Source organism: Canis lupus, chromosome 8 (genome assembly GCF_011100685.1).
Source record: "Canis lupus familiaris isolate Mischka breed German Shepherd chromosome 8, alternate assembly UU_Cfam_GSD_1.0, whole genome shotgun sequence".
NCBI classification, from domain to species: Eukaryota; Metazoa; Chordata; class Mammalia; order Carnivora; family Canidae; genus Canis; species Canis lupus.
In genome coordinates, this window is record NC_049229.1 from 50,485,901 (window position 1) to 50,510,960 (window position 25,060).

A 25,060-nucleotide genomic window follows, 5' to 3' on the forward strand; every position below is an offset into this window, starting at 1 on the left:
TTTTTTAAAGATTAAGCTTAAATTTAAGCTAGGAAATGACATGGTCAAATTTGTATTTTTGGGTAGGATTCTATAGCAGCTGATGGTAAGATGGAGCTTACCAGACCAGATAAGGGGCCTTGGCAAAGTCCACATGAGAGACAATGAGGACCTAATAGTGATTCCTGAGACAGCGTAGACAGGACTCAGTTAGAAAATCATTAGGTAGTCAAATTTGTTTTTAGGATGTCCATGCTGGCCATGCTTATCTTCTTACTAAATGTTCACAAACCATCTGTAACAAATTCCAGAACTTTGCTGAGAAGCTGCATCAAGTTTAATGATCTACAGATTCTGGATTCTAATCTCTTTTCCCCTATGGATAACTGCTATATATAGGTTCATTTCTAGTCCCTCACAGTACTCAAAGATAGCACACAATTTCATCTGCAGGCTCTTTCAGGACCCTGGATGTAGTAGTTATCTGTCAATCTTTTGGCTTTCAAATACTGAACCTCCTCCTGGAGGGGAATGACTTTGTAAACAGTACACAGCGGAAGTCAGAATGGAAGATCCTTCTTTTTCCCAGCCCGGGCAAATTAGGGACAAGGCACATGACCTAAAATATTCCCACCAAGAATTTGAAATAGCAGTTGCACAAAGGAAAAAGAGAATTCACCTAGTGGCAGTCAAACAACCCTAACCAAATTGTTCTTGCTGCTTAGCCTTTCCACCAACCTACTCCTCAGCCTTCCAACAATGTGGTGAATATCAGCAAACCTATATTCTTCTAATAATCTGTTTTTTGCTTAAGGCAGCCAAACTTAGTTTCTATTGCTTGTAACCCAGAACTCTGACCAGAATAACTGGATAGAATTTGCTTGGATCCAAAAATCTGAACTTTAAGTAGTTAGACATCCTATCCTCATTCTGATCATCTTTATTATTACAGCAAAGATTTAGTGATCCTTAGTATATGCCAATTATTTTCTGAGCATTTTGTAGGTATCATCTTTCTGGATCTTCACTGAATTGCAAAACCACTGAAGTTGATACTACCATTATTTCCTTTTTATCATTCTAAAAATTGAGGCCCAAGATGAACAGCAAATAGGAATAAAAGGGATATGAGTTCAGGCAGTCCAAGTCCAAAGCTAGCACTCTTATTAACTGTATTACACTGACTCTTTAAATCTTTATTGTGAAATATAATGTACATAAAGTACACAAAACTGTGCAGCTCAATAAATTACCACAAAGCATATACCTACATAAAATGCTACCTAGGCCAAGAAATAGATCATTTCTAGCACTTTACAAGCTCCACTTATGACACTCCCAATCATTACCTGCTCCTTTCCTCCATAACCATTGTCCTTACGGAATAATTTCCTTCCTTTTCTTTATAGTTGGGCCACCTAAATATGCATTCCTAAATAGTGTTACTTCATCCTGCCTGAACTCTATATAAAGAGAAATAATGCAGACTAGCTTCTTTTACTCAACATTATGTTTGAAAGATTCAACTATGTTGTTGTGGGTAAGTTTGTTCATTTTCATTGCTGTATAATATTCCATGAATATACCATAATTTATCAATATGCCATTAATGAAATTTGGGTTCTTTCTTGTTTAAGGCTCTTATGGATAATGCTGCTATGGATATTTTTGTTCATGTCTCTTGATACACATGTGCATGCATTTATTTTGTATATAAACCTAGGAATGGAATGGTTGAATCATAAAAATCTGAATGATAAACTTTAGTGGCCAATGCCAAAGTATTTTCCAAAGGGGTTGTACTGAATATGCACTACTGCTGGTATTGAGGAACATTCCTATTACTCTGTACCCTCTCCAATACTTGGCCATATTAATAGCTTTTATTTGGGCCATTCTGATTGGTGTATGCTCATTTATTTGTGTACCACTGATGACTTCTGTTTCTTGGCCATTTATAAATCCTCTTTTATAAAATGCCTGTTCAAGTCTCTTGCCTACTTTGCTGTGTCCTTTTTTTTTTTTTTTTTTTTAATCATATGACCCTATATTACTTTCCTTTGTAGTTCCAGCTAGCTGGGTATTCCACTGTACTACTATTGATGTCATCTATGATGTCATAGATGGTTCCCCAACAGATGGTGCCCCATCTATGTCCAGCAATGTCAACAAGCTCATCAAAACTGATATTTCCATTGTGCTTAATGTTTTTCTGCTTCTTTCTGTATCTTAGCAGTTCCTTGAGGCCTTTGATAATGAGGGCAGAGGCAGAAAGTACCACATGAATCTGGGCCTGTCATGAATGGCCATTTTCACTGTAATCCTCAGACCTTTCCAATCATCAGTTTGCTTTGGCTATGTATCATCAACCTTTCTGGAAGAAAGATGCAGGACGACAATCTTGGGAGCCAGGGCAGATGTAGCACCAACTTCCCCATTGCTGCACCTCAGATATATGACTTTGATCTCATTGGGGTTAAATTCAAGCAGCATGGTGAAGGCAGCTGATTAAGGACAGCCAAAGAAAGTTGTGCCTTGGCCATCTCCAAGCCATAAGCTGAAAGCCAGATCGTCTTTTTACTACTTATAAGAGTTCCAAATACAAACCTTTGTTTATTACATGTGTTACAAATACCTGCTTCTACTCTGTAATTTACCTTTTCAGTCTTTTTAATAGTGTCCTTTGGTGATCCCAAGTTCTTCATTTTAACGTAGCCAAAGCGTATCACTCTTTTCCTTATTAGCCCTTTGTCTTGAGAGGTCTTCTCCTACACTGAGATCAATATATTCTCCTATACTTTCTTTTAGGAGCTTATTATATATTGCCTTCCACATGTTTGTATGCAATCCAACTAGAATTGATTTTTTGTGTGTATGGTGAGATAAGGATCAAATTTCTCGTCTTTCCCTTCTTTCCTTTCTCTTAGGATATTCAATAGTCCTAGCAACATTTGCCATTCTTTCCTCACAGCTCTACAGTACAATCTTTATTGTAAATCAAATATTTCGTTTCTAGGATTTTATTCTATTCCTAGACCTTATTAGACTATTCTGTAAGAGCTTTAAAATAAATCTTGATACCTAATAGAGCAAATCTTTCCATCTTGTTGTTTTTACTCAAGTATTTTTATATACACTATTTATGGCCTTTCATTCGTCTACATATTTTTTAGAACTAGCTTGTCAAATTTCCATGCAAAAACCCCACCAAAACCCTGCTGGGATTTTTACTGGGATTATTTTACTTATATATCAAGTTGGGGAGAACTGACATCTTTACAATATTGAGTCTTTTGATCTAGGAATATGATCTCTTTCCATTTATTTATTCTTTCATATCTCTCCATAATTATAGGGTCCTGGCCACAGAAATGAGATGACAAAGGGGATGCCATCATTTGGAAAAGGTTGCAATAAGACATGCACACTGTGACTCTGTATGTCTCCCACCTTTGGAAGTGAGCCTATGGCAAATGTGGCTTTCCTACCAAGCAGAAGGGAAAGTATAACTGGAGTGCCAAAACTAAAAGACAAAACACCACTGGGGCTGGTCAAATGAGGCAGCTAAAAATTGTATACTGCAGATTCAACCCTGTATTCCGTGAAGGAACAACACCTAAACCTTACTAAGAAGACAGGTGTTGCAACCCAGTCCTTAAGGATTTCAACAATTAATCATACAATGTATGTTCTGGTTGTCAAAAATAAAAATAAAAAAATAATAATGTATTATAATTTTCCACACAAAGACTTTGCATATATTTTGTGAGATTTATTCTTAGGTATTTGAATTTTCTTTATGGTAAATACTATTTTTATATATTTTTTAACTTCATTGCTGGTACAGGCATACTTCATTTTATTGTGCTTCACTTTATTAATTACACTTTGCAGATATTGCATTTTTGACAAAGTTTGTGGCAACCCTGTGTCAAGCAATTCTATCAGCACCATTTTTCCAAGAGCATTTGCTCATTTTGTGTCTGTGTTACATTTTGATAATTCTTGCAATGTTTCAAATTCTTTCATTATCATTATATTAGTCATGGTGATCTATGATCAGTGATTACACCTCTGCTGAAAGCCCAGATGATGGTTACTATTTTTTAGCAGTATTTTTTAACTTAAGGTATTACACTTTTTTTTTAGACATATTGCTATTGTACATCTAACAGACTACAAGATATCATAACCATCACTTTTATATGTACTGAGAAACCAAAAACTTCACTTGCTTTATTGCAATATTTGCTTTATTGCAGTGATCTGGAACCAAACTCACAATATCTCATATATATATATATGCTTGTATATATAAACACAATTAAATTCTGCCTATTGGCTCTATACCCAGAAATCTGGACAAACTTATTTGTTCTAATAATTTATCTGTAGATTCTTCTGGATTTTCCATGTATAGTAATCATTTGTAAACAAAAGATTTAACAGGATTCCTTTCTAATCTTCATATGTTTTCTTTTTATTGCCTGACGGTATTAGCTAGGACATCCAATAAAATGATGAATAGTTAAGTGATGAAAGTGGGCATTCTTGTCTCATTTCCCATCTCAGGAGGAAAACTTTCAAATCTCACCATTAAGTTTGATACTGCTTATAGGTTTTTTGTAGGTATACTTTATCCAATTAATGAAGTTTTTTCTTTTATCCCTACTTTGCTAAGAGTTTTATTTTTTTTAAGATTTTATTTATTTATTCATGAGAGACACACACACAGAGAGAAGCAGAGACACAGGCAGAGGGAGAAGCAGGCTCCTTGCAGGGAGCCCCACATGGGACTCGATCCCAACCGCTGAGCCACCCGGGCTGCCCCAAGAGTTTTATTTTTTTATTTTTTATTTTTTTAAATTTTATTTATTTATGATAGGCACACAGAGAGAGAGAGGCAGAGACACAGGCAGAGGGAGAAACAGGCTCCATGCACCGGGAGCCCGACGTGGGATTCGATCCCGGGTCTCCAGGATCGCGCCCTGGGACAAAGGCAGGCGCTAAACCGCTGCACCACCCAGGGATCCCCCCCAAGAGTTTTAAATCATAAATGGAGGTTGAATTTTATCAAACACTTTCTCTTCACCTATTAAGCTGATGGTTTTTATCCACTTGCACATTAAAATGGTGATTTACAGACTTTTAAAAGGTATTAAAATGGGGCATCTGGGTAGCTCAGTCGGTAAGGCATCTGCCTTCAGCTCAGGTGATCTCAGGGCCCTGAGATAGAGCCCCATGTCTATCTCCCTGCTCAGTGGGGAGTCTGCTTTTCCCTCTCCCTCTGCCCCTCCCTCCAGCTCATGCTTCCGTGCACTCTCTTTCAAATATATAAATAAATAAAATCTTAAAAATGTTAAAACTCCTTTGCATTCCTGAAAAAACTCAACTTGGTCACATATATTGCTGGATTTAGTCTGCTAACATTTTGTTCATGACCTTTTGCATCTATGGTAATGAGTGAGATGAAATTGTGATTTTCCTTTCATCTGAGATCATTCTGATTCTGCCTGAAGAATTTAGTTATTCTATAAGTGCCAGTCTGCAGGTGGCAAACCCTGTGTCTGACTGCCTGAAAATATTTTTATTTTATCTTCATTCTTAAATACTATTGTCCTGGAAAAAAAATTCTCTATTGGTATTTCTTTCAGTATTCTAAAGATGATCTAGCTTCTATTGCTCTGTGCAGAAGTCAGCTAACAATTACTATTCCTTTCAAGGCACACTCTAATTTTTTCTGGCTGCTTTTTTTCTGTTTTGGCTTTCAAGCAATTTTTTTAAAGATTTTAAAAAAAAGTTTTTTGTTTTTTGTTTTTTTTTTAGAGAGCGAGCAAGAGAATGCACGAGTGGGGGGAAGGGCAGAAGGAGAAGGAGAGAATCTCAAGCAGACTCCCCACTGAGCGCAGAATCTGACATGGGGCTCCATCTCATGACCCTGAGATCATGACGTGAACAGAAAATACAACTCAGACTCTTAACCAACTGAGCCACTCAGGTGCCCCATTTTTATAGCAGTTTTACCTTAATGTGTATCTACTATAGATTTCATTGTACTTCTGCTTGTGATACGTAGGGCTTCTTAAAACTGTGCATTCCGTTAGCTTTGGAAAATTCATAGCTATTATCTCTCTCTCTCTTTTAAAGATTTTATTCATGAGAGACAAAGAGAGAGAGGCAGAGACATAGGCAGAGGGAGAAGTAGGCTCCATGCAGGAGCCCCATGTGGGACTCAATCCTGGGACTCCAGGATCACACCCTGGGCCGAAGGCAGGCACTCAATCACTGAGCCACTCAGGCATCCCATAGCTATTATCTCATCAAACATTGCTTCTGTCCATTCTTGCTCTCCTCACCTTTTAAGACTCCAATTATACAAGTGTTAGACTTTTTCACCATATATTCTATATCTCTTACCTCTTTCCTGAATTTTCCACTGTTGCACTTTTACATATTTCCTTCTAGATACTTTCTTCTGATCAGTTCATTATTCTGTCTTCAGATATAGCAACTTTTTGCTAAACCTATCAACTGAGTTCTAAATTCTCATCTGTATGTTTCAATTATAGAATTTCTATTTGGTTCTATTTTTATAAATTTTAATTATTTGCCAAATATCTCAAACTTGTCTTTTATTTTGAGCATAATAAATATAATTATGTTTTAGTCTGGTGCCCCTTTGGATTGATTTTTACTACCTGTTGTTTCTTTTGATTTTTGTTCACGTTCTCTTCTCAGGCATCTGGTCATTTAGGAAATGTGCCAGAAACTGTTCTCACAAAATTGTAGAAATAATCTGAAGCCTAATCTATATGAGCCTCCAGAGGTTTGCCTCTGCTTTTTCCACATACCTGGGGACATTAGCAGCCTGGGGGCACCTTAACCCAATTTCACGAATTTAAGATTTTTCTGAAGCTGAGTTATAGCCCCTGCAATGGCCTAATTCTAATTTACCCTTACTTTCAGAACATGGCCTTTCATAGTCCCAACCTAGAGTAAAGGGAGTTCACCAGGTTCCCCCCACTTGATTAGTTCTAAACATTAATCTTTGCCTCTCTAATCCAGAAAGGCACATCTGCAGCCTTGAAAAGCCTCTCCACTTACGAATCCAGCATATGCCATCAGATGTGAAAGGAGACCCCAAAATGGACTCTTATCCTTGGGCCTCTATACTTCTGCCTTCACATTGATTATAGTCTAGTAATTCTTCATTATCTGGCTAGCTTTCCAGGATATTCAAGCAAATATTCATATGTTGACAATTATTTCCTAATTGTCCCCAGTGGGAGAACTGATCTGATTACTAGTCTACCATTACTCAAAACAAACCAACATTGCCTCTTTACCTTTTCAATTTGAAAATATCTTACTGAATAAAATAGAAACAAAATAGAAATTTTAAAAATCTGCCTTCTCTCTTGTCATTGGCTAAATGTAACAGCTTATCTAAGTAGTGGTTCTACCCCTTTTGATTTATCCTTAGAAATGAAGTTAGCACAAAAATAATTAAAAAAAAACAGTAGATTTAAATAATAACATAAAATTGATCCCTAAAGAGATTTACAACCTATATTTCATAAAAAATTCATCTGAGAGAAAAAAGCCCAGAAAGGGTCAGTTCCTGATGAGCAGAAAGGCAAAAGAGATGTACAGACTATCTCTTAAAATATAAACACAGTGAAGAATCTCATGACACATGTATTTTTTCTAAATAGATAATATATTCATAGTTTTCAAAATTCAAAAAGCATAAAAGGATACAGTGAAAACTTCCACTGGTCTAAGTTCCCACCACCCAAAGCAACCAATGTTATTAGGTTTTGTGCAGTCTCCCAGAGATAGTTTATACACATAAATATGTGTGTGCATATATGTTCTTTTTATACAAATAATGAGCATATTAAACATACTTTATTTTTTCCATTTATATCTCAGAGATCTTTCCATAACCATATATGAAAGGTTTTTTTTCTACAGCTGATTAGATTAATATTTCATTGGTTGGATATTCCTAACCAGTTCCCTACTAATGGACATTTATGTCCTTTCTAATCTGTTGCCATTACACACTATGCTATACTAACTTTGTGTCTGTGTCACTAAATAGGCATAAGAATAAATCTATAGAGGATAAATTCCTGGAAGGAATGGATCGATGAGAGCATATACTGTAATTATGATGGATACTGGCAAACTGCCCTCCACAGCATTTGTATTAATTTACACTCCTAACAGCAGTGCATGAAAGTTCCTGTTCCTGCACACCCCTACCAACATACTGAGATATCAAACTGCCCAGTGTATATATGATTTGCAAGTCTCTTATCGAAAATTAAGTTGAGTATTTTTCATATGCTAGAAGCCACTTCTCCTAGCACCTTATCAGCTTAAAGTATGCAAGGGGGAAAAAAGTGAAAAAGAGATAGTGTGCTTGATTTTCAAGGTTAAAGGTATTTGCTAAATTATGTAGGAACTACTGGTAAAACAACTTGTAACTGGATTCAGAGAGGTAGGAAGTAAGAAAAGGAGAAAGAAATTCTTAAGTTTATTTCCAGGGGTATCAAGTGTGGAAGATACAGTCCTGTTGTAGAGAGAGAAAACCGTTACTAACAGTTTGTTATGTTTCCTAAATTTATTCAGTGAAATTTAGACCACTATAAAGAAGAAAAAGTCAGTTTTTCTGTAGATAGTTTTTAATATGTCAGCCAAATATAGACCAATTCAACAAGTATTCCAAGACCAGAGAGACCAGGGTAAGTTTTGCAAATTTAGATGGTATACAGGAAAACATGTTTTTTTTTTTTTAAATGGGTATTTATTTTAACATGTATTAGGAAAAGTTGATACATCAAAATAGTAATAGCACAGATATTATTTAGAATGAAATAAAATGTTTAATGTCAATGTATAGAAAAAATAATAATCAAATAATTTTGGAATGCATTCTCTAACTTGGCAAAAACCATGACATGGTACGTGCATGGCCAGTTTTGGAAATAATGAACAGAGAAAGGAAAATGGAAGCCAAGAATAACTAAATTTATAACTGATAGCCTCTAAAACAAGGTGAAGAGGAAAGAAAAGAAACTTTCCTATAATGATTTATTTTATTTTTGACAATACTTAAAATACAAGTTTTCTATGTTACCAGAATATGGTTTCAGACATTCTAATCATGCTACAGATTTAAGTTTATTGTGTACTTTGTACTTTCTCTACAAAGAGAACCAAAAAAACAGGGTTTTTTCTAAAGCATTTGAATATCAGGTCAGAGTTCTCTAGAACAGGTCTCATAAGACTTCCCCTTCACTAAACAGGCTGCAGAGATAATTAGCCTGGCCTTTTAAATTCAGGGCAGAGGAACCAAAAGCAGGTTATGTGGTTAAAGACTCAAGAGGCTTAAACAAAAAGAAACTGCCTGAGTTTATATTCCTTTTTTTTTTTTTTTAAAGATTTTATTTATTTACTCACGAGAGACAGAGAGAGACAGAGAGAGAGAGAGAGAGGCAGAGGGAGAAGCAGGCTCCATGCAGGGAGCCTGACGTGGGACTCGATCCCAGTACTCCAGGATCAAACCCTGGGCCGAAGGCTGGCCAAACCGCTGAGCCACCCAGACTGCCCCCTGAGTTTATATTCCAACCAAATCCAGAGACTACGTGATCCAATTTCTCATCAGTCCTTATGACTGCAAAAAGACTTACTGCACTGCTCTGAGACCTATATAAGAATCACGACAAGTTCACCTGATCTATTCCAGTCCTTAGCGTCTAAGTGCCTTCATAGCTCTCACAGTCATATACACCAAGCCAAGTTCTAATGCGGACTTCAAGGTCATAACAGACTTTGCCCTTTATTTTCCACAAAGGGCCCTAAGCGTAAAAAAAAAAAAAAAGTCTCTTAAGTGATGCAACATGTTTGCCTCAAGATAGTTTCACTATCTAAAAAGTGATCTCTCTCTCCTCTTGGGGACTGAGGGCCCAGGTGCCCCACATAAAGGATTATTAGAAACAATTACAGTTCACAAAACACAGCACTGTGGTCACCAGAAGAACATGGAGTTTTCTTACTTCATCACTTAAAACTTCAGCTAAGAGGCACCCGGGTGGCTCAGCTGGTTAAGTATCTCATTTCAGCTCAGGTCATGATCTCAGGGTCCTGGAACTGAGCCGCGATGGGCTCCCTGCTTGGTGGGGAGTCTGCGTCTCCCTCTCTCCTCTCCCCAGCTCATGCTCATGCTCTCTCTCTCTCTCTTTCAAATAAATAAATAGAATCTTTAAAAAAATAAAAAAATAAAACCAGCTAACAAACATGAAGAAACTTAAAAGGTACTGTCAGAAGAGAATATTGTTTAAAAACAAATTTCTGCTTTGAAGGAATAAGATACATTGAAAAATCAAAACCTTTACTTTTTAAAAAAATCAAAACCTTTAATTCAATAACAACTGAATGTCCAAACTCATTTCTAATTGTTGCTTTCTCTCTGAGAGAGAATGGCAGACACTTTTTCTTTTTTAAGATTTTATTTATTTATTCATGAGAGACACAGAGAGAGGCAGAGACACAGGCAGAGGGAGAAGCAGACCCTGGGTAGGGAGCCCAATGTGGGACTCCGCCAGGGACTCCCGGACCACGCCCTGGGCCGAAGGCAGATGCTAAACCGCTGAGCCACCCAGGGATCCCCCAGATACTTCTTTCAATTTCATTTTTTCTCAGGCCTCTATTGTTTGCTTATTGGGTCATATTCTAGAAGAAGGTGGCAGAAGGACCCAATCAAACAAACTCCTCATTTGAAGCAGTTTTTAAAGTTTATTCCCCAGGTTCTACGACTCTGAGCCAAGCCAGATGTATGCTTTCTCCACTGCTTTGGAAATCCAGGTTCATGCTAACGCGCTTCTCAATAGCAGCACTGCTGACATCCGGGGCCAAATAATTCTTCCTCGTCAGGGTTGTCCTGTGCATTGCAGAGTGTTTAGCAGCATCCCTGACTTCTACCCACTAGATATCAGGGACAGCCCCACCTTTCCTCCCCAGACCCAGCAGTGACAACCAAAACATCCCCTGAGCATCCCCAGGAAAAATCGCCCTTGGTTGAGAACCACGGCTTTAACCCAAAGAACAAGCTTAATTATCTCAACTTTAATTCTTCATATGCATTTGGTGCTCCTCCAAATCTCTGTGTTGAGACTTTGCCTCACAATCCAGCAAATATTTATAGAACCTCCAGGACACAACATCAAGGGCTCTAGGACATAAGCAGAGACAGATTGTCCCTCCCCTAAAGCAGATTTCTTGGGGGATAAGTACATAAAGAACTGTAATAACAGACACTTAATTATATGTTTTGAGTCGCTGATGTTTGTTCCTGGGGTATTCTCATCTTACCAAACACAACACATCTAGAGGACAAAGACCATAACCTGCCCTGGAATACCAATACTGGATCAACAGCCAATAAAAACAAACGATTGTAGACTTCATCACAACAAGGTGTCGGTTTCATACAGACAGCAAAATTGCCACAGTCACTTGGGCAGATAAGCTGTCTCAGCCATAGTTTGTTCTTCTATAAAATGGGAGAAAGGGCACCTAGGTGGTTCAGTCGGTTGAGTGTCTGCCTTCGACTCAAGATCATGATCTCAGGGTCCTGGGACCCAGCCCCGCGTCATGTCAGGCTTAGTGGGAAGTCGGCTTCTTCCTCTCCTGCTCCTCGGACCCCACCGTCCCCAGTTCCTACTCGTGTCCTCTCTCTCTCTCTAATAAATAAAACCTTTAAAAATCAAATCAAATAAAATGGGGAGAAAATGAATGCTGACAGGATTAAGTCAGATAATACAAGTAAATCTTGGTCCACTTTTTGGCACAGAGAAGCATTCAATTAATGTAAGTTATCATTCCTATCATTTTATTAGCAATAAATCCTACCTCAAGGGAAAGAGCATGCTATGTGCTACATTAACAACGCCCTACATGACGGAAAAAGAAACCAACACTCACCCTGCTAAGGGCAAGAGGACGAAAGTAACCAGAAGCATTTCTAGCATGGTCCTGAGGGGAAAAAAATGGAGGACCCAATTAAAAGGGATGGGGGAGAGGAAGACACTCAGAGACAAACCCACCACCATCATCTAAGGTATTCGATTATTCTTAAGCCTTTTCTATTTAAAGTGTTTTGAGTTTGATTGCCAAAAGCACCCAAGGAGCTAAAGGGGAAGTGAAAAAGAAAAAAAAAGAAGGAAAGAAAGAAAGAAAAACAACCCTCAACTCATAAATATTGAGACATACAAGGGACAGATGTTTGAGACTCTTGAATGCTCACTTGCTGAGTCTTTTAGAAATCATGCTCGACATTTCTATTGCTGTAATGTTAAATACATGCCATCAATTCTGAATATACCACAAAGCATAAAAGTTTGTACAAAGAAAAAAAAAAGGCAAAAACTGTTAAGATGTTTCAAAGCAAGAGGACAAAGTCATGGGCCAAAACTGGGTGATTCAAAGATGCGTGTGTGTCTGACTGAAGTAGCATTAGAGGATGGGGGGGGGGGGGGGGTATTCGGGATAGAGAAAAATCACCGTGCAGGAAGACACACATCCAGGGACACCTCCGACGCGCACGGAGTTGACGTGTGCAAAACCAGATCCTACAATGATGAACAGCCCGTTATAGGGTGCACCCGGTGCCTCACCCTGAGGGGGTGAACAGCCCGTTATAGGGTGCACCGGTGCCTCACCCTGAGGGGGCTCATGTCATCGCCCGGCAATCTCACCAGGCGGGTACTAGGAGTTCCCACGTTTTATATGTGGGAAAGGAAACTGAAACAGGGAGGAGTGACTTGCCCAAGGTCACCCCATCAGGACGCTGAAGATTCCGAGTCTACCACTACAGGTGACGGTGTCTGTTTTCATTCCAGACTCGAAAACTCAATTTGTACCTGCCACTCAGTGAGGCCAGCTGCCCCCCTGCCCTCTGACCCTCCCTGTGTGGGGAGCCGAAGGGGGCCCCCGTCGCCTCCGGACGCTGAGGTCACCCGGGGGCAGGAACTCGCGGGGGCGGCGGACCCAGAAGGGAGCGGGGCGCCGGCCGAGCAGGGAGGTCGCCCACGCCCCTACCTCAGCCCCTCGGTGCGGTCGGCTCGGGCCGCGCCGCGCCGCGCCCGCTCCGCCTCCCGACCGCCGCGCCCCGAGCGCCCGAGGCGCGGGGCCTGCGTGCGGGGGGCGCCGGGGCGCGGGGCCAAGCGAGGGGCCAGGCTGGGCCGACCCAGGGCCGGGGAGCCGCCCGCGCGCGAGCAGAGCAGCCGGGTCAGCGCCATCCGGGCCGATCCGAGAAAGGAAGCGGGGCAGGAACCACCGGCATTTCGAAACCGGAGCGGCCGGCCAGCCCGAGCGCAGTCCCGGGCCGGGCGGGGGCGGGGGCGGGGGCGGCGGGGCGCGAGGCGCGGGGCGCGGCCCGGGGGAGCGACGGCGGGGGGCTCCGCGCGCGAAGGGGAGGCCCGGGCGCGGCGGGTCGGCTCCGCTGAGGGGCGCGGGCGGAGCGGGCCAGGGCGCGGCCGAGCCTCGCGCGACCGGCGGGGCCCCGAGGCCGGGCGGACCCACCCGCCGCCCCCGGCTTGCGTACCTGAGGCGGCCGCCTGGCTCCCCTCCACTCCCGGGCCGTCCCCGCCGCGGCCCGCCGGTGCCCCGGCCGCCTGCCGCTCCGACATCTGCAGCCCGCCCGGGGAGCGCCTCCGCCGCCGGCCGCGGGTGACTCCGGAAACAGCCGAAGGCCGAGCGAGCGCGGCGGCGGCGGCGGCGGCGGCGGCGGCGGGAGGAGCCGAGCGTGGCCCGCGGGCCGGAAGAGGCAGCGCGCCGGCCCCCGAGCGGCCGCGGGGCTTCGGGCTGCGGAGGCTGGCGGCGCGGCCGCGGGGAGGGCGACTGCGGGCTTTCGGTCGCAGGGTTTTAGGGTTTGACAGAACAAACAAAACCTGAGGGAAGATTCAGGAACACTCGGCCGGAAATCACGGTATCCATAGAGACGCTATCGGAAGCTGGGGTTGCTAGGAGGCCTGGGCGCGTCGGCTAACGTGCGTCATGGCTCAAGTCCCGGAGTCGGGCTCGTTGGAAGGAGACCTGGAGAACGGGGCACGGGAACGGCCTGCTCCTCTGGCAATGGCTCAAGATGCCGAAGCCGACGCCACGGCACAGGGAGGCCCCGAGCTGCCTGTAGAGACTGACCGGGAACCCCAGCCACAGGTGGAGGAAGAGGACCTCAAAGTGGGGGCGCCAGAGAACGCACACCTACCCCTAAAACCAGCCGGCTCGTCCAACGGGGAGACGCCCAAAGAGTCGGAGGGAGGCTTTCCTAGCGAGACTGATCTAGAGAGTCCCCAGGAGGCAGAGTCAGAGACGGTCAGAGAGATCGTAGGAGAGCTTTTCAAGGATTTGGAGGCTCTTACGGATGATGAGGAGCCAGATTTAGAGCCACGGAAGGACGCCAAACTAGATGTTGCAGAGGATGTGCTCAAAAAGTCAGCTAAGGAAACGGATCCGCAGCTACCAGAGGAGACCGAGTCTGAAGTTCCAGGGGCCTCAATCAGTGAGACAAGATTAGAGCTACTAGAAGAGACCGAACCAGAAGTTCTGGAGGATTCACTTACAGAGCAATATGAAGAAACAGGTCTAGAACCTCCGGAGCCAACCAAACCTGAATTTCCAAGCGAGAAACCAAGAAAATTGATTGAAGAGGCAGATCTACAGCCGCCAGAGATGACCACACTGAAGAGTCCAAAGGAAGCCCAAAGAAAGTCGCCTGAGGAGAAAAGGACAGAGCCTCTTGAAGAGACCAAATCAGAATTTCTTGAAGAAAAATCAAGAAAATCAATTGAGGAAATAGGTCTAGGGCCATCAGGAAAGACCAAACCAGAAGTTCAGGTGGAGACACTGAAAGAATCAACTGTGGAGAAAGTTTTAGAACCACTAGAGGAAACTAAACCATCAGAGCAAAAAGATAAGCAAAGAAAATCAACGGAGGAGACGGGACTAGCACCACCACAGATGTCCAAATCAGAGGAGACTGTAGGAGAGTCAACAGAGGAGAAAGGTCTAGAGCCAAAGTTTCCAAAGATAGAACCAAGAAAATCAAGTGAGGAAACAGATCAAATGCCACCACAGAAGACCAAACCAGAGACTCAAAAGAAGACACAAGCAGAGAAAGATTTAGAGTTACCAGATAAACCAAAACTACCGCTAAGAATAGAGTCATGTACAGAAGTTTCCAAGGAAGATATGCCAAAACCAGTCAGATTTAACCATTCTGTAGACAAGGATGAGCCCTTGTCAGAACACTCTGACTATCAAACAAGAAAGTTCTCAGTAAGTGAAATCAGGAAAGCTAGAAGAGAAACTATGTTCGGGTCGCTCACAATAAGTGAAGCAGGCTCAACAAATACAGATTATGAGCTTTCTAAAGGTTTTAGCGAACTGTTTGAGCTTACTGATACCGGTAGTGAGTTATACTCTTACCTCACAGACTCTCAGAGCGATTTAAGAGATTCTTTTAGTGAAAAAGTTGTAGACTTGGAGAAACAGCTACACAAAGATCAAGAAACCCAGCCAAAAGAAAGCATGCAGCCACAATTTGACTATCTTAAATGGAGCCCAGAGAAAGTTGCAGAGTGGATTAGTGAGCTAGGCTTCCCTCAATACAAGGTATACAAAAATAGCATTTTAAAAAATCACATGCTGTCATCCTTCTGTCTCTTATTCCTCTTACCCTTACCTGAGCTCTTGCCTCTTCTTCACTAGAAGAGGCATAGAAAAGTTCTGGACTATGGTAGAGGTAACTTGGATTAAAATGTGTCCTTTCCTCTGATGTATTTTGATAGAGGAAGGGAGGGCCACATTTGTTTCCCCTACTTACCACAATGAGTATACTTCTCTGCAATTCTTGAATAAAGACTAAGAAATTCATATAGGCCCTTTTTCACAGAAAACTTTTTTTTTTTTTTTTTTTTTTTTTTTTTTTACAGAAAACTTTTTTAAACAGATTTTGTCCAATGTAGACTTTTTGGTACTTTGTCAAGTTGTTTTAGCAGCAGCTCCCTTAACTTGTGCTATTAATCTTAAGTGACTGCGCCAAATCTGTCATGTGTATCATGAGCACCTAACAGTACTATTTAAATAGCCAATTCACCAAAAGTAGTTTTACTAAATAGAGTGAATGTCAATGGTACGTCAATAAAAAAATATATATAACAAAAATTTTTTAAAATGGGAGAACAAACAAAAAAGATAGGGTGAGTCCTCATTTCATTGATGCCAACTATGTTCTTAGGCTACAACACAAGACCTGAAATCTTTTGTACCCCAGTACTCAAAAATGTAATTGAGGCATGAAAGAAGCACTGGTTGTATCATGCCAAAAAATATTAAGGAGGAGTATGAAATTTAATGGACAGTTTAGACAGAAAATATGTGGGATTGTTAAGATTCTTTTAAATTTGAATTTAATTTAAAATTAAATTATAGCTTTTTCTTGATTTATCTCTCCCCCCCCTTCCTTCTCTTCCTCCAATCCTTTCTTCTCCTTCCCTCCCTCACTCGCTCCTTCCTTCTTCCCTCTGTTTTCTTCCTGCTATTTGCCATACATCATTTGAGTGATGTTCCTGTACTAACAGGAGTGTTTTACTACAAACTTCGTCTGTGGCCGAAAGCTCATTCATGTAAACTGCTCAAACCTCCCTCAGATGGGGATAACAGATTTTGAGGACATGAAGGTAAGTTGTGTTTCATGTTTTCCTATAGAGAGAGCGCTGTAACAGTGCCACCTTCTGTCTCAGACCAATCTCCTTTTTCTTCCAACCCAGCCTCCTATTTCTGTCAGTGGTGTGATCATAATCCCAGTGCCCCACACACACACACACACCTCCACACCTCCCCCCCACACAATGGTTTCTTCCTTCCTCTCCCCTTTGAGCCCCACAAAAATCCCAAGAACTGTCAGTCCTGCATTTAACATCTGCTTTTTTCCATTCCCAATTGTTCAGACCTCTTTTGCCTCATTCCTAGAACATTCCAGTAGCCTCCTGCTTTTAGCCTCTGTCCATAGGCCCTTTGGATTCAACGGCCCTACTATTAGATTCTCACCCTCCAACTTTTCATAGACCACTCAGAAACCTTTGGATCCCCTATGGATGCAGTTCCTTAGCTTAGGGCTCAAGGCACTCCACAGGTTTTCTCCAGCCACTATTTCCTCTACCTCTCTACAGGAGTCTCCTGCTCAGCTTCATGGGTCTGACTCACACCCTTCAACTCCTGTCTTGTGCATTCCCCCCTCTACATCTGGGCTCAGTCCCCCTCCCCACTGTATGACTAATATGAACCTTAATCATCCATCTGGACCCAGTTCAGTTCTTGTCTCCCCATGAAGTCTTTCCTGATCTCCCCAACCCCAGTAACCTCTCCCCGCAAGCTCTCACACATTGTATATGTACCCATTTGGCACTTTTACAACACCATACGCATTTGGCTACTTTGCTACCTAACTGAAACAAGTCACGCTGGACCTCAATTTTCTACGATCTTTCCAGCGCTAGCAGTCTGTGATTATGCATCTTTGCATAACACTACCTTCTACTTAATAGTGTTTCATAATTGATAAAACTTCACACATAATCACATTTATAACTTTGCCTTTAATACCCCCCACTCCAACGTATCAGTGTTCATTCACTACACGCTTGCCCGTAAGCCCTGCCCCAGTAGTTCTCAAACTCGAATAGTCTTTGGAATCAGATGAGATTTTTTTTTATGAGTGTTTATGAGCTCTAATTCCTACTTATGTTTATAGTGTATTGGATTTCTAAATAAAAATAAAGAACAGAATTAGCAAAATAGTAACTTGTAATACAAGCTCCTGAAATGTTTAAGTACCAGAATTTTAGCTTCTTATGAGAAAACATTTTTCAGAGTCTGTCAATTCATTTTGCTTCTTTGACATTCTGATTCTTAAAATACAGTATCAACAATGCAATAAGAAAAATTCTAATTATGCTTTTACTGGCCTTTGCAAGAAATAAGAGTTCTTAAAAATCTTTGAAATCTTCAAAAGTAAATAATTAATCCAGTGGACTATCCTTATACCCCCAGAACTTTGAATAAGCAAACTTTAGAATACTTATCAAAGTCACCAGACAAATGTGGCCTCTCCTTGAAGTCACAGAGTAATAAAGATCAAGACATTTAAAGGTATCTTATTTTTTTTTAAGATTTTATTTATTTATTCATGAGAGACACAGAGAGAGAGAAAGAGGCAGAGACACAGGCAGAGGGAGAAGCAGTCTCCTTGCAGGGAGCCCGAAGTGGAACTGGATCCCAAGACTCCATGATCACGCCCTGGGCTGAAGGGAGGCATTCAACTGCTGAGCCACCCAGGCATCCCTAAAGGTATCTTGCTTGACACTTAGATCCACACGAAAAAGCTAATTATACACTATGACAGAAGTAACTTTTTAGAGTTTATACGTAAGCTTAATATCGGTTCTCAACCCTCTCGGGAGCTTTCCTGATATGATCTGAATCTGGCCCCTGTACTCAGAAGGCAGGAAGAGACCAGAGAAAGAGGCAAGCCACCCCAGGTTGGGAGGTGGCAGTTTTAATAGTAACAAAGGGAACTTACATATGAGGTTTGTCTTGGGTGGCAGCAAGACAAATGGATGTCCATGCCTGCCTCCAAATCTCAAAAGTTGATAAAAAGACCCTAACTGGGTTCAGTAACATATACTGTGCAAGGGTTTTCAACATCACATCACCCTCTCAAGGCCATGTTCCTTAGAGCAGCCTCTGGGAGCAGGAAAGGCAAGTGGAACCCACATTCCAAGGACGGGAGAGGGGGTGAGGAACCTCTGAGCGCCCTAGTCCAGCTCACAGGTCAATCGGCAGTCACGTCTTTTTTATCACATCCTCCAACTGGAGTATGCTATAGTTACCTTTCTTACTGATATATAAGCATTTTTAATCCCACCATTATAATTAGAGCACCTAGTATATCCACAGTGTATCCCCTAACAACATTTACACAGCATGGCACTCTTTTTTCATGCTAACTCTCCTGCATCATCTGGGGCACATGGGTGGCTCAGTCAGCTAAGTTTCTGACTCTTGGTTTCAGATCAGGTCATGATCTCTTGGGTGGTGAGATCAAGCCCTGAGTCAGGCTCCATGCTCAGCAGGGAGTCTGATTGAAGATTCTCTCCCTTCGCCCCTCCCCTCACTTGCTCTCTCTTCTCTCAGATAAATAAATCTTAAAAACAAGACAAAACACCAAAAAACCCTTCCTGCATCATCATTCATAGGCTTTGGCAGAGTGGCAGGACTGGGGAAAGAGCAGATAACCTGAGAGTACAGAAGTCTGGGCCTGCTGCTAAGAAACTGAACCACATTTAAACTGTCCTCCCATTTACAAGCCTTGCAGTTAACGTATGGCCCGTTTCTGCTCTCTTCAACCTCCTTTTACTTCTTTAATTTTACAATTATTCATGCTTACCCTGCAGAAAGAACTTACTGTTCCCTTTGCCCTTCCTCCAACATACTGAGAAGACTAGAGGAGAGTGAACTGTGTGGGTGAGACTGATGGGGGGAGTACAGAAGGAAGGAAACACTAATTCTTTGAATCTGGGCAAAGGAGCTCTTAAAGCCACTATCTTGTCATTCCAGTTTGTAGTGATGCATTAGCTTAGTAAAAAAGGAGAGGAAGTCAATCTTATTTATTCTGGGGACAGCTAGACAAGATAGCATTACACCTACTTCAGGTTTGTCTCTTAGAAAGTAATTCTCAGGGGCACCTGGGTGGCTCAGTCAGTTAAGCCATTGCCTTTGACTCAGGTCATGATCTTGGGGTCCTGGGATTGAGCCTCGCATCATGCTCCCTGCTCAGCGAGGAGCCTGATTCTCCCTCTCCCTCTCCTTCTGCCCATCCCCACTGCTCATGTTCTCTCTCACACTCTATCTCAAATAAATAAGCAAAATCTTAAAAAACAAACAAAAAAACACAAAGAAACCTGCATTTCTATCTACTAGCTACAAAATATCTACAAAAAAAAAGGAAAATAACTTTCAAAATATTTTTAACTGTTAATTCCATCAAGTGAACAAAAGAACTCTGTGATAAATATTTGGAGAAGAATATAGGTGATCAGCTTGTTTCTTTTGTATGCTTGATTTTATATTACACAATATAGCCTCACAAGCTTTAAACCCCAGCAATTTTATTACACTTGCCTTGATGCAAACTATTTCAATAGCACAGACTCATAATATGTGAGCAAATGATCACTAGACAAAAATATTTTTCTTTTTTCAACTTTCAATTTTCAAATAATTTTAGTTTTACAGAAAAGTTGCAAAGATAGTACAAAGCTCTTACATACTCTTAAGCCAGCAACTCCTAATGTAAACATCTTATGTAACCAGGAGACATTTATCAAAGCAAATACATTGGGGTACCTGGGTGGCTCAGTCAGTTAAGCATCTGCTTCTTGACTTTGGCTTGGATCATGATCTCAGGGTTGTGAGCTCGGAGTGCCATGACAGGTTCTGCATGGAGTCTGCTTAAGATTCTCTCTCTCTCTCCACCCTCCATCTCTTTCTCTTACTCTAAAAAATAATAATAATTAATAGTATAATACTATTAAGCAAACTACAGACTTTATTCAGATTTATTCAGATGTCTTTAGTTTTTCCACTGATGTCCTTTTTTGGTTCCAGAATCCAATCAGAGGTACCACTTTGCCTTTGGCTGTCATTGTTTCCTTGGTGTCCTCCAATATGTGACAGTTTCTTTGCAGTGGATAGTTCTGTGGATTTTGACAAATGCACAGGATCATGTATCCACCATATAAAACCATACAGAATAATTCCATCACCCTAAAATTCCCCTTGTGTCTCCTTGGTGGTCAGCCTATCATTCTCTGGAAACCACTAATCTTGTTTTTTGTGCCTATAGTTTTGCTTCCTCCAAAATGTCACATAAATGGAATCAAATAATATGTAGCCTTTGAGTCTGGCTTCCTCCCCTTAGCAAAATGAAGTTTAAGATTAATCCACATTGTTATATGAATCAACATGCAAATTTTAAGGAGTCTATATATCTGCTTTAATAATGGTGGTGTAGATGATTCATATTTGAACCATAACAATGATGTCTTTAGGTTTAATTAAATTATAGGCTCCAGGGCCACCCGGGTGGCTCAGTGGTTTAGTGCCACCTTCAGCCCAGGGTGTGATCCTGGAGACCTGGGATGGAGTCCCACATTGGGCTCCCTGCATGGAGGCTGCTTCTCCCTCTGCCTGTGCCTCTGCCTTTCTTTCTCTCTCTCTCTCTCTGTGTCTCTCATGAATAAATAAATAAAATATTTAAAAATAAATAAATTATAGGCCCCAATTATGCAAATGTGCATAGTTACATACTATAAGGTAACCAGACAGCATTACCAAATTGGTAATGATGAAGCAAAACCATCAGTAGCTTACAAATAAAAGAATAGCAGCCTTTGGGGACACTTGAGTGGCTCACTCAGTTAAGCATCCAACTCTTGATCTCAGCTCAGGTCTTGATCTCAGGGTCATGAGTTCAAGCCCCACTCAAAAAAAAGAATAGCAGCCTTTGAAAACCATAATCAACATGGCATACAATGATGATATAGTAATAATAGAATCCTCTGGAAAACTATAGGCATTAAAATATCTGCTTGAGACTATGTGAATTTTGTGCTCTGCAGTGATGTCAAGCATTGAACATGGGCCACCATCCTAGAATGTAAAATTAAGAATCCTTAGAAAACCCTAGTAATCTTCATGAATACCTATATTTAATTGTCCTTACTAATTCAGTTAAGTTACAAGTTGCTTCAAGTCTTAAGCAAAAGTACAATCTGTTGGGCAGTCCCTGTGGCACAGTGGTTTAGCGCTACCTGCCAGCCTGGGGTGTGATACTGGAGGCCCGGGATCAAGTCCCGCGTCGGGCTCCCTGCATGGAGCCTGCTTCTCCCTCTGCGTATGTCTCTGCCTCTCTCTCTCTCTCTGTGTCTCTATGAATAAGTAAATAAAAATCTTTAAAAAAAAAGTATAAACTGTTGCTTGTTATTCATAAGAACTAAAGAAAGAACTTATAGCCCATTAATTTATAGCCCTCTTGATCCTTTGCAAAAGAGAGATGGTTAGATTATATTTCATTATTCCACATGTAACCAGTAGCTATGTAACACTTTTATTTTTTTTATATGTTATTTTTTTTAAATTTTTATTTATTTATGATAGTCTCACAGAGAGAGAGAGAGGCAGAGACACAGGCAGAGGGAGAAGCAGGCTCCATGCAATGGGAGCCTGATGTGGGATTCAATCCCGGGTCTCCAGGATCACGCCCTGGGCCTAGGGCAGGCGCCAAACCGCTGCGCCACCCAGGGATCCCTATGTAACACTTTTAATTTCTGCATTTGAATGTTAAACAGTACTGGACTTTCTCAGCCTACAGTAGGCACATAGCTCTTTTGGTTAATAGTGAATAAATTTGTTTGACTACAGAGTCTCTCCTGTTTACCTCAGGGAATTTGTGAAATATCCTGCTCTGGTAAGGGACATTTGGGGTGAGGTGCTGACCAAAGAAGGTGCTCAATGTACCAGCATCAATTACAAACAAGAATTCTTTTTTTTCTTTTTTACAAACAAGAATTCTTAAGAGGCATCTGTAGTAATTTGGATCTAAACTTTTAGAAACCTCATTTGCTACAGACTTCAATTTTATTCCCACTTGGAATACAAGGCAACTGTGTAGACTCTCTTACACACAAACCATCTCTAGAATCTAAACAAAACCAATTCAAGTAAGATTTAATAAGAAAGGTATCTGGTCTATCTATTTTTTAAAGTAATTTTTCTTTTTAGACACACAGCATGTGTGCAGGAGCAGGGAGAGGGCAGAAAGAAGAGAGATCTCAAATCTTAAGCAGGCTCCACAATCAGCACGGAGCCTGACCCAGAGCTTGATCTCACCCAAGATCATGACCTGAGCCAACACCAAGAATAGGATATTTAAACTGACTAAACCACCCAGGTGCCCTGTATCTTGTCTATCTAAAATGCATTACTAGTGGACAGTTTTGCATCAGGCTAATAATTGTAGCCTGAATGCATTTTACAGCCTTGTAACTAGGTCTAGTAGGTTTTTTTTTTTTTTTTTTTTTTATGTCTAGTAGTTTTAAACTAAACTTAAAAACAAAGAAAAAAGAAAAAAATCCACCCACCTCTTTGGCTGTATTCTAGAAGCAATTTCATGGACTACATTTTCATCCTGATGCATAATATGAATTTAGGTAGCAGTGTTATAGCAGACCTATGATCAAAGCTAGAATTTGAAAATGCAGTGACAGTTTAATTTAGGCTATCAAGTGGCAGGGTGCTCAATGAATACAAAATATGTTTTAGAAACATTGAAAATTGTGGCAAAGGATATTGTAAAGAATATATAAGTAGGGATCCCTGGGTGGCGCAGCGGTTTGGCGCCCGCCTTTGGCCCAGGGTGCGATCCTGGAGACCCGGGATCGAATCCCACGTTGGGCTCCTGGTGCATGGAGCTTGCTTCTCCCTCTGGCTGTGTGTGTCTCTGCCTCTCTCACTCTCTCTCTCTCTCTCTGTGACTATCATAAATAAAAATTAAAAAAAAAAAAAGAATATATAAGTATAGGTACTAATAAAACAGCTGGAACTTTTCTCCCCCTGCAAAACAGCTGGACTTTTAATATCTGCTTTTTAGTGTTTGAGATTTGTTTTTAGTCAAACAAATTGAATAACTATTTGAGTTATGATTTTTTTTAATTGCAAATTAACTGAGTCCCTTTTAGACAAGTTTTTTTGTTTGTTTGTTTGTTTGTTTTTTAGACAAGTTATTTATTAACCTTCCCAGAGATAGTCATGGCTCTTACTCTGAATGTATTATCTGCTCATATGGTTGATCAGATTGCTCAGCCAAAAGAAGGAAATGAACCCATCTATGGCAAGCTGATGCAAAGGCCTAGAAGCATCTTTAAATGGAACTTACAAAAAGATAGTAAATCACTCAATGTTTCTCTTAAGAATTATATTTTGGTAAGAACCTGGCTACTAAGGGCAGCCCTGGTGGCTCAGCAGTTTAGCGCCGCCTTCAGCCCAGGGCGTGATCCTGGAGACTGGGGATCGAGTCCCATGTCGGGCTCCCTGCATGGAGCCTGCTTCTCCCTCTGCCTGTGTCTCTGCCTCTCTCTCTCTTCTCTCTGTGTATTCTAATAAATAAATAAAAATCTTTAAAAAAAAAAAAAAAAAAAAAAGAACCTGGCTACTAAGCCTTCCCATGTATTATTTCATGGTTTTATTTTCCCACAGAAATGAGAGGTTAACATTCAAGAGACCTAGGAAAATAAGTAAATAACTTTGATTTAGTTATATTTTCATTTAAAAAATTATTCTTGTTTTGTAGGTAATTTCTCGGCATACGCGGGCACTCCTGGGAATTGAAGAGCCATTGTTCAGACGCTCCATCACCCTGCCCTACAGGGACAATATTGGCTTATTTTTAGAGCAAAAAGGTCATACTGGGGTAAAATCTGATTCCTTGACGTTCTCTGAATTTGTGCAAGCAGCAGGATTACAGGATTATGCTCCAAAAATAACTACCCCTGAATCAAATGAAGAATTGTATTACACTGAACCATAGGGAAAAGCCATTTCACTTACCTTGAAAGATTAAACTAAACTACTCAGGGTAAGAAGTGTGGCCTCTTGGGATCTCTTCTCTTCTTCATTTAGGATCAGAGTTAGAACTGCTAACTCCACTTCTAGTTCTATCACCACTTCTCAGCACCTTCCCTTGATTTGTGTTTCAATTTACCATGGTGTTTAAACAAAGATAGCAATATATCTCTTTCTGGGTAATGGTAAGAATCCCTGATAAATGCTAATAATGCATCTAGTAGTAGGAACATGTTACAGAAATGGAATTAAAAGTAAAATCTCCTGCCAACCCAAATAATGTTCTCCACAAATGCAGAAAAAGAAACAGTTGTATTATTGGATCAGC

The 25,060-nt window shown here is 41.1% G+C and overlaps 2 protein-coding genes across 4 annotated transcripts in view; one reads left to right on the top strand and one right to left on the bottom strand.

The window, feature by feature from the left end:
• Positions 1–13,688, bottom strand: part of TMED8 (transmembrane p24 trafficking protein family member 8) — a 33,069-nt gene extending 19,381 nt beyond the window's left edge. The window contains exon 1 of one of the 2 annotated variants that reach the window (XM_038545405.1): positions 13,595–13,688. In XM_038545405.1, the coding sequence (XP_038401333.1) occupies positions 13,595–13,679 (85 nt within the window). In that variant the 5' untranslated portion in view covers positions 13,680–13,688. The remainder of the gene's footprint in view (positions 1–13,594) is intronic. The other variant, XM_038545404.1, reaches the window with a different exon arrangement.
• A 161-nt stretch (positions 13,689–13,849) lies between these two features.
• SAMD15 (sterile alpha motif domain containing 15) lies at positions 13,850–24,888 on the top strand. 2 transcript variants are annotated; one of them, XM_038545408.1, is made up of 3 exons: positions 13,850–15,663; positions 16,632–16,730; positions 24,461–24,888. In XM_038545408.1, exons 1-3 carry the CDS (start codon positions 14,047–14,049, stop codon positions 24,695–24,697), a joined length of 1,953 nt encoding a protein of 650 aa, XP_038401336.1. In that variant the 5' UTR covers positions 13,850–14,046; the 3' UTR covers positions 24,698–24,888. The 2 variants fall into 2 exon arrangements, with proteins under 2 accessions (XP_038401336.1, XP_038401337.1); XM_038545409.1 differs by lacking the exon at positions 24,461–24,888 and adding an exon at positions 18,222–18,281.
• Positions 24,889–25,060: the final 172 nt, after the last annotated feature.

Coding starts and splice junctions, on each gene's coding strand:
- SAMD15 (XM_038545408.1), top strand. CDS start 14,047: ATGGCTCAAGTCCCGGAGTCGGGCTCGTTGGAAGGAGACCTGGAGAAC. Junction 15,664..16,631: donor TAGGCTTCCCTCAATACAAG/GTATACAAAAAT, acceptor CTGTACTAACAG/GAGTGTTTTACTACAAACTT. Junction 16,731..24,460: donor CAGATTTTGAGGACATGAAG/GTAAGTTGTGTT, acceptor CTTGTTTTGTAG/GTAATTTCTCGGCATACGCG.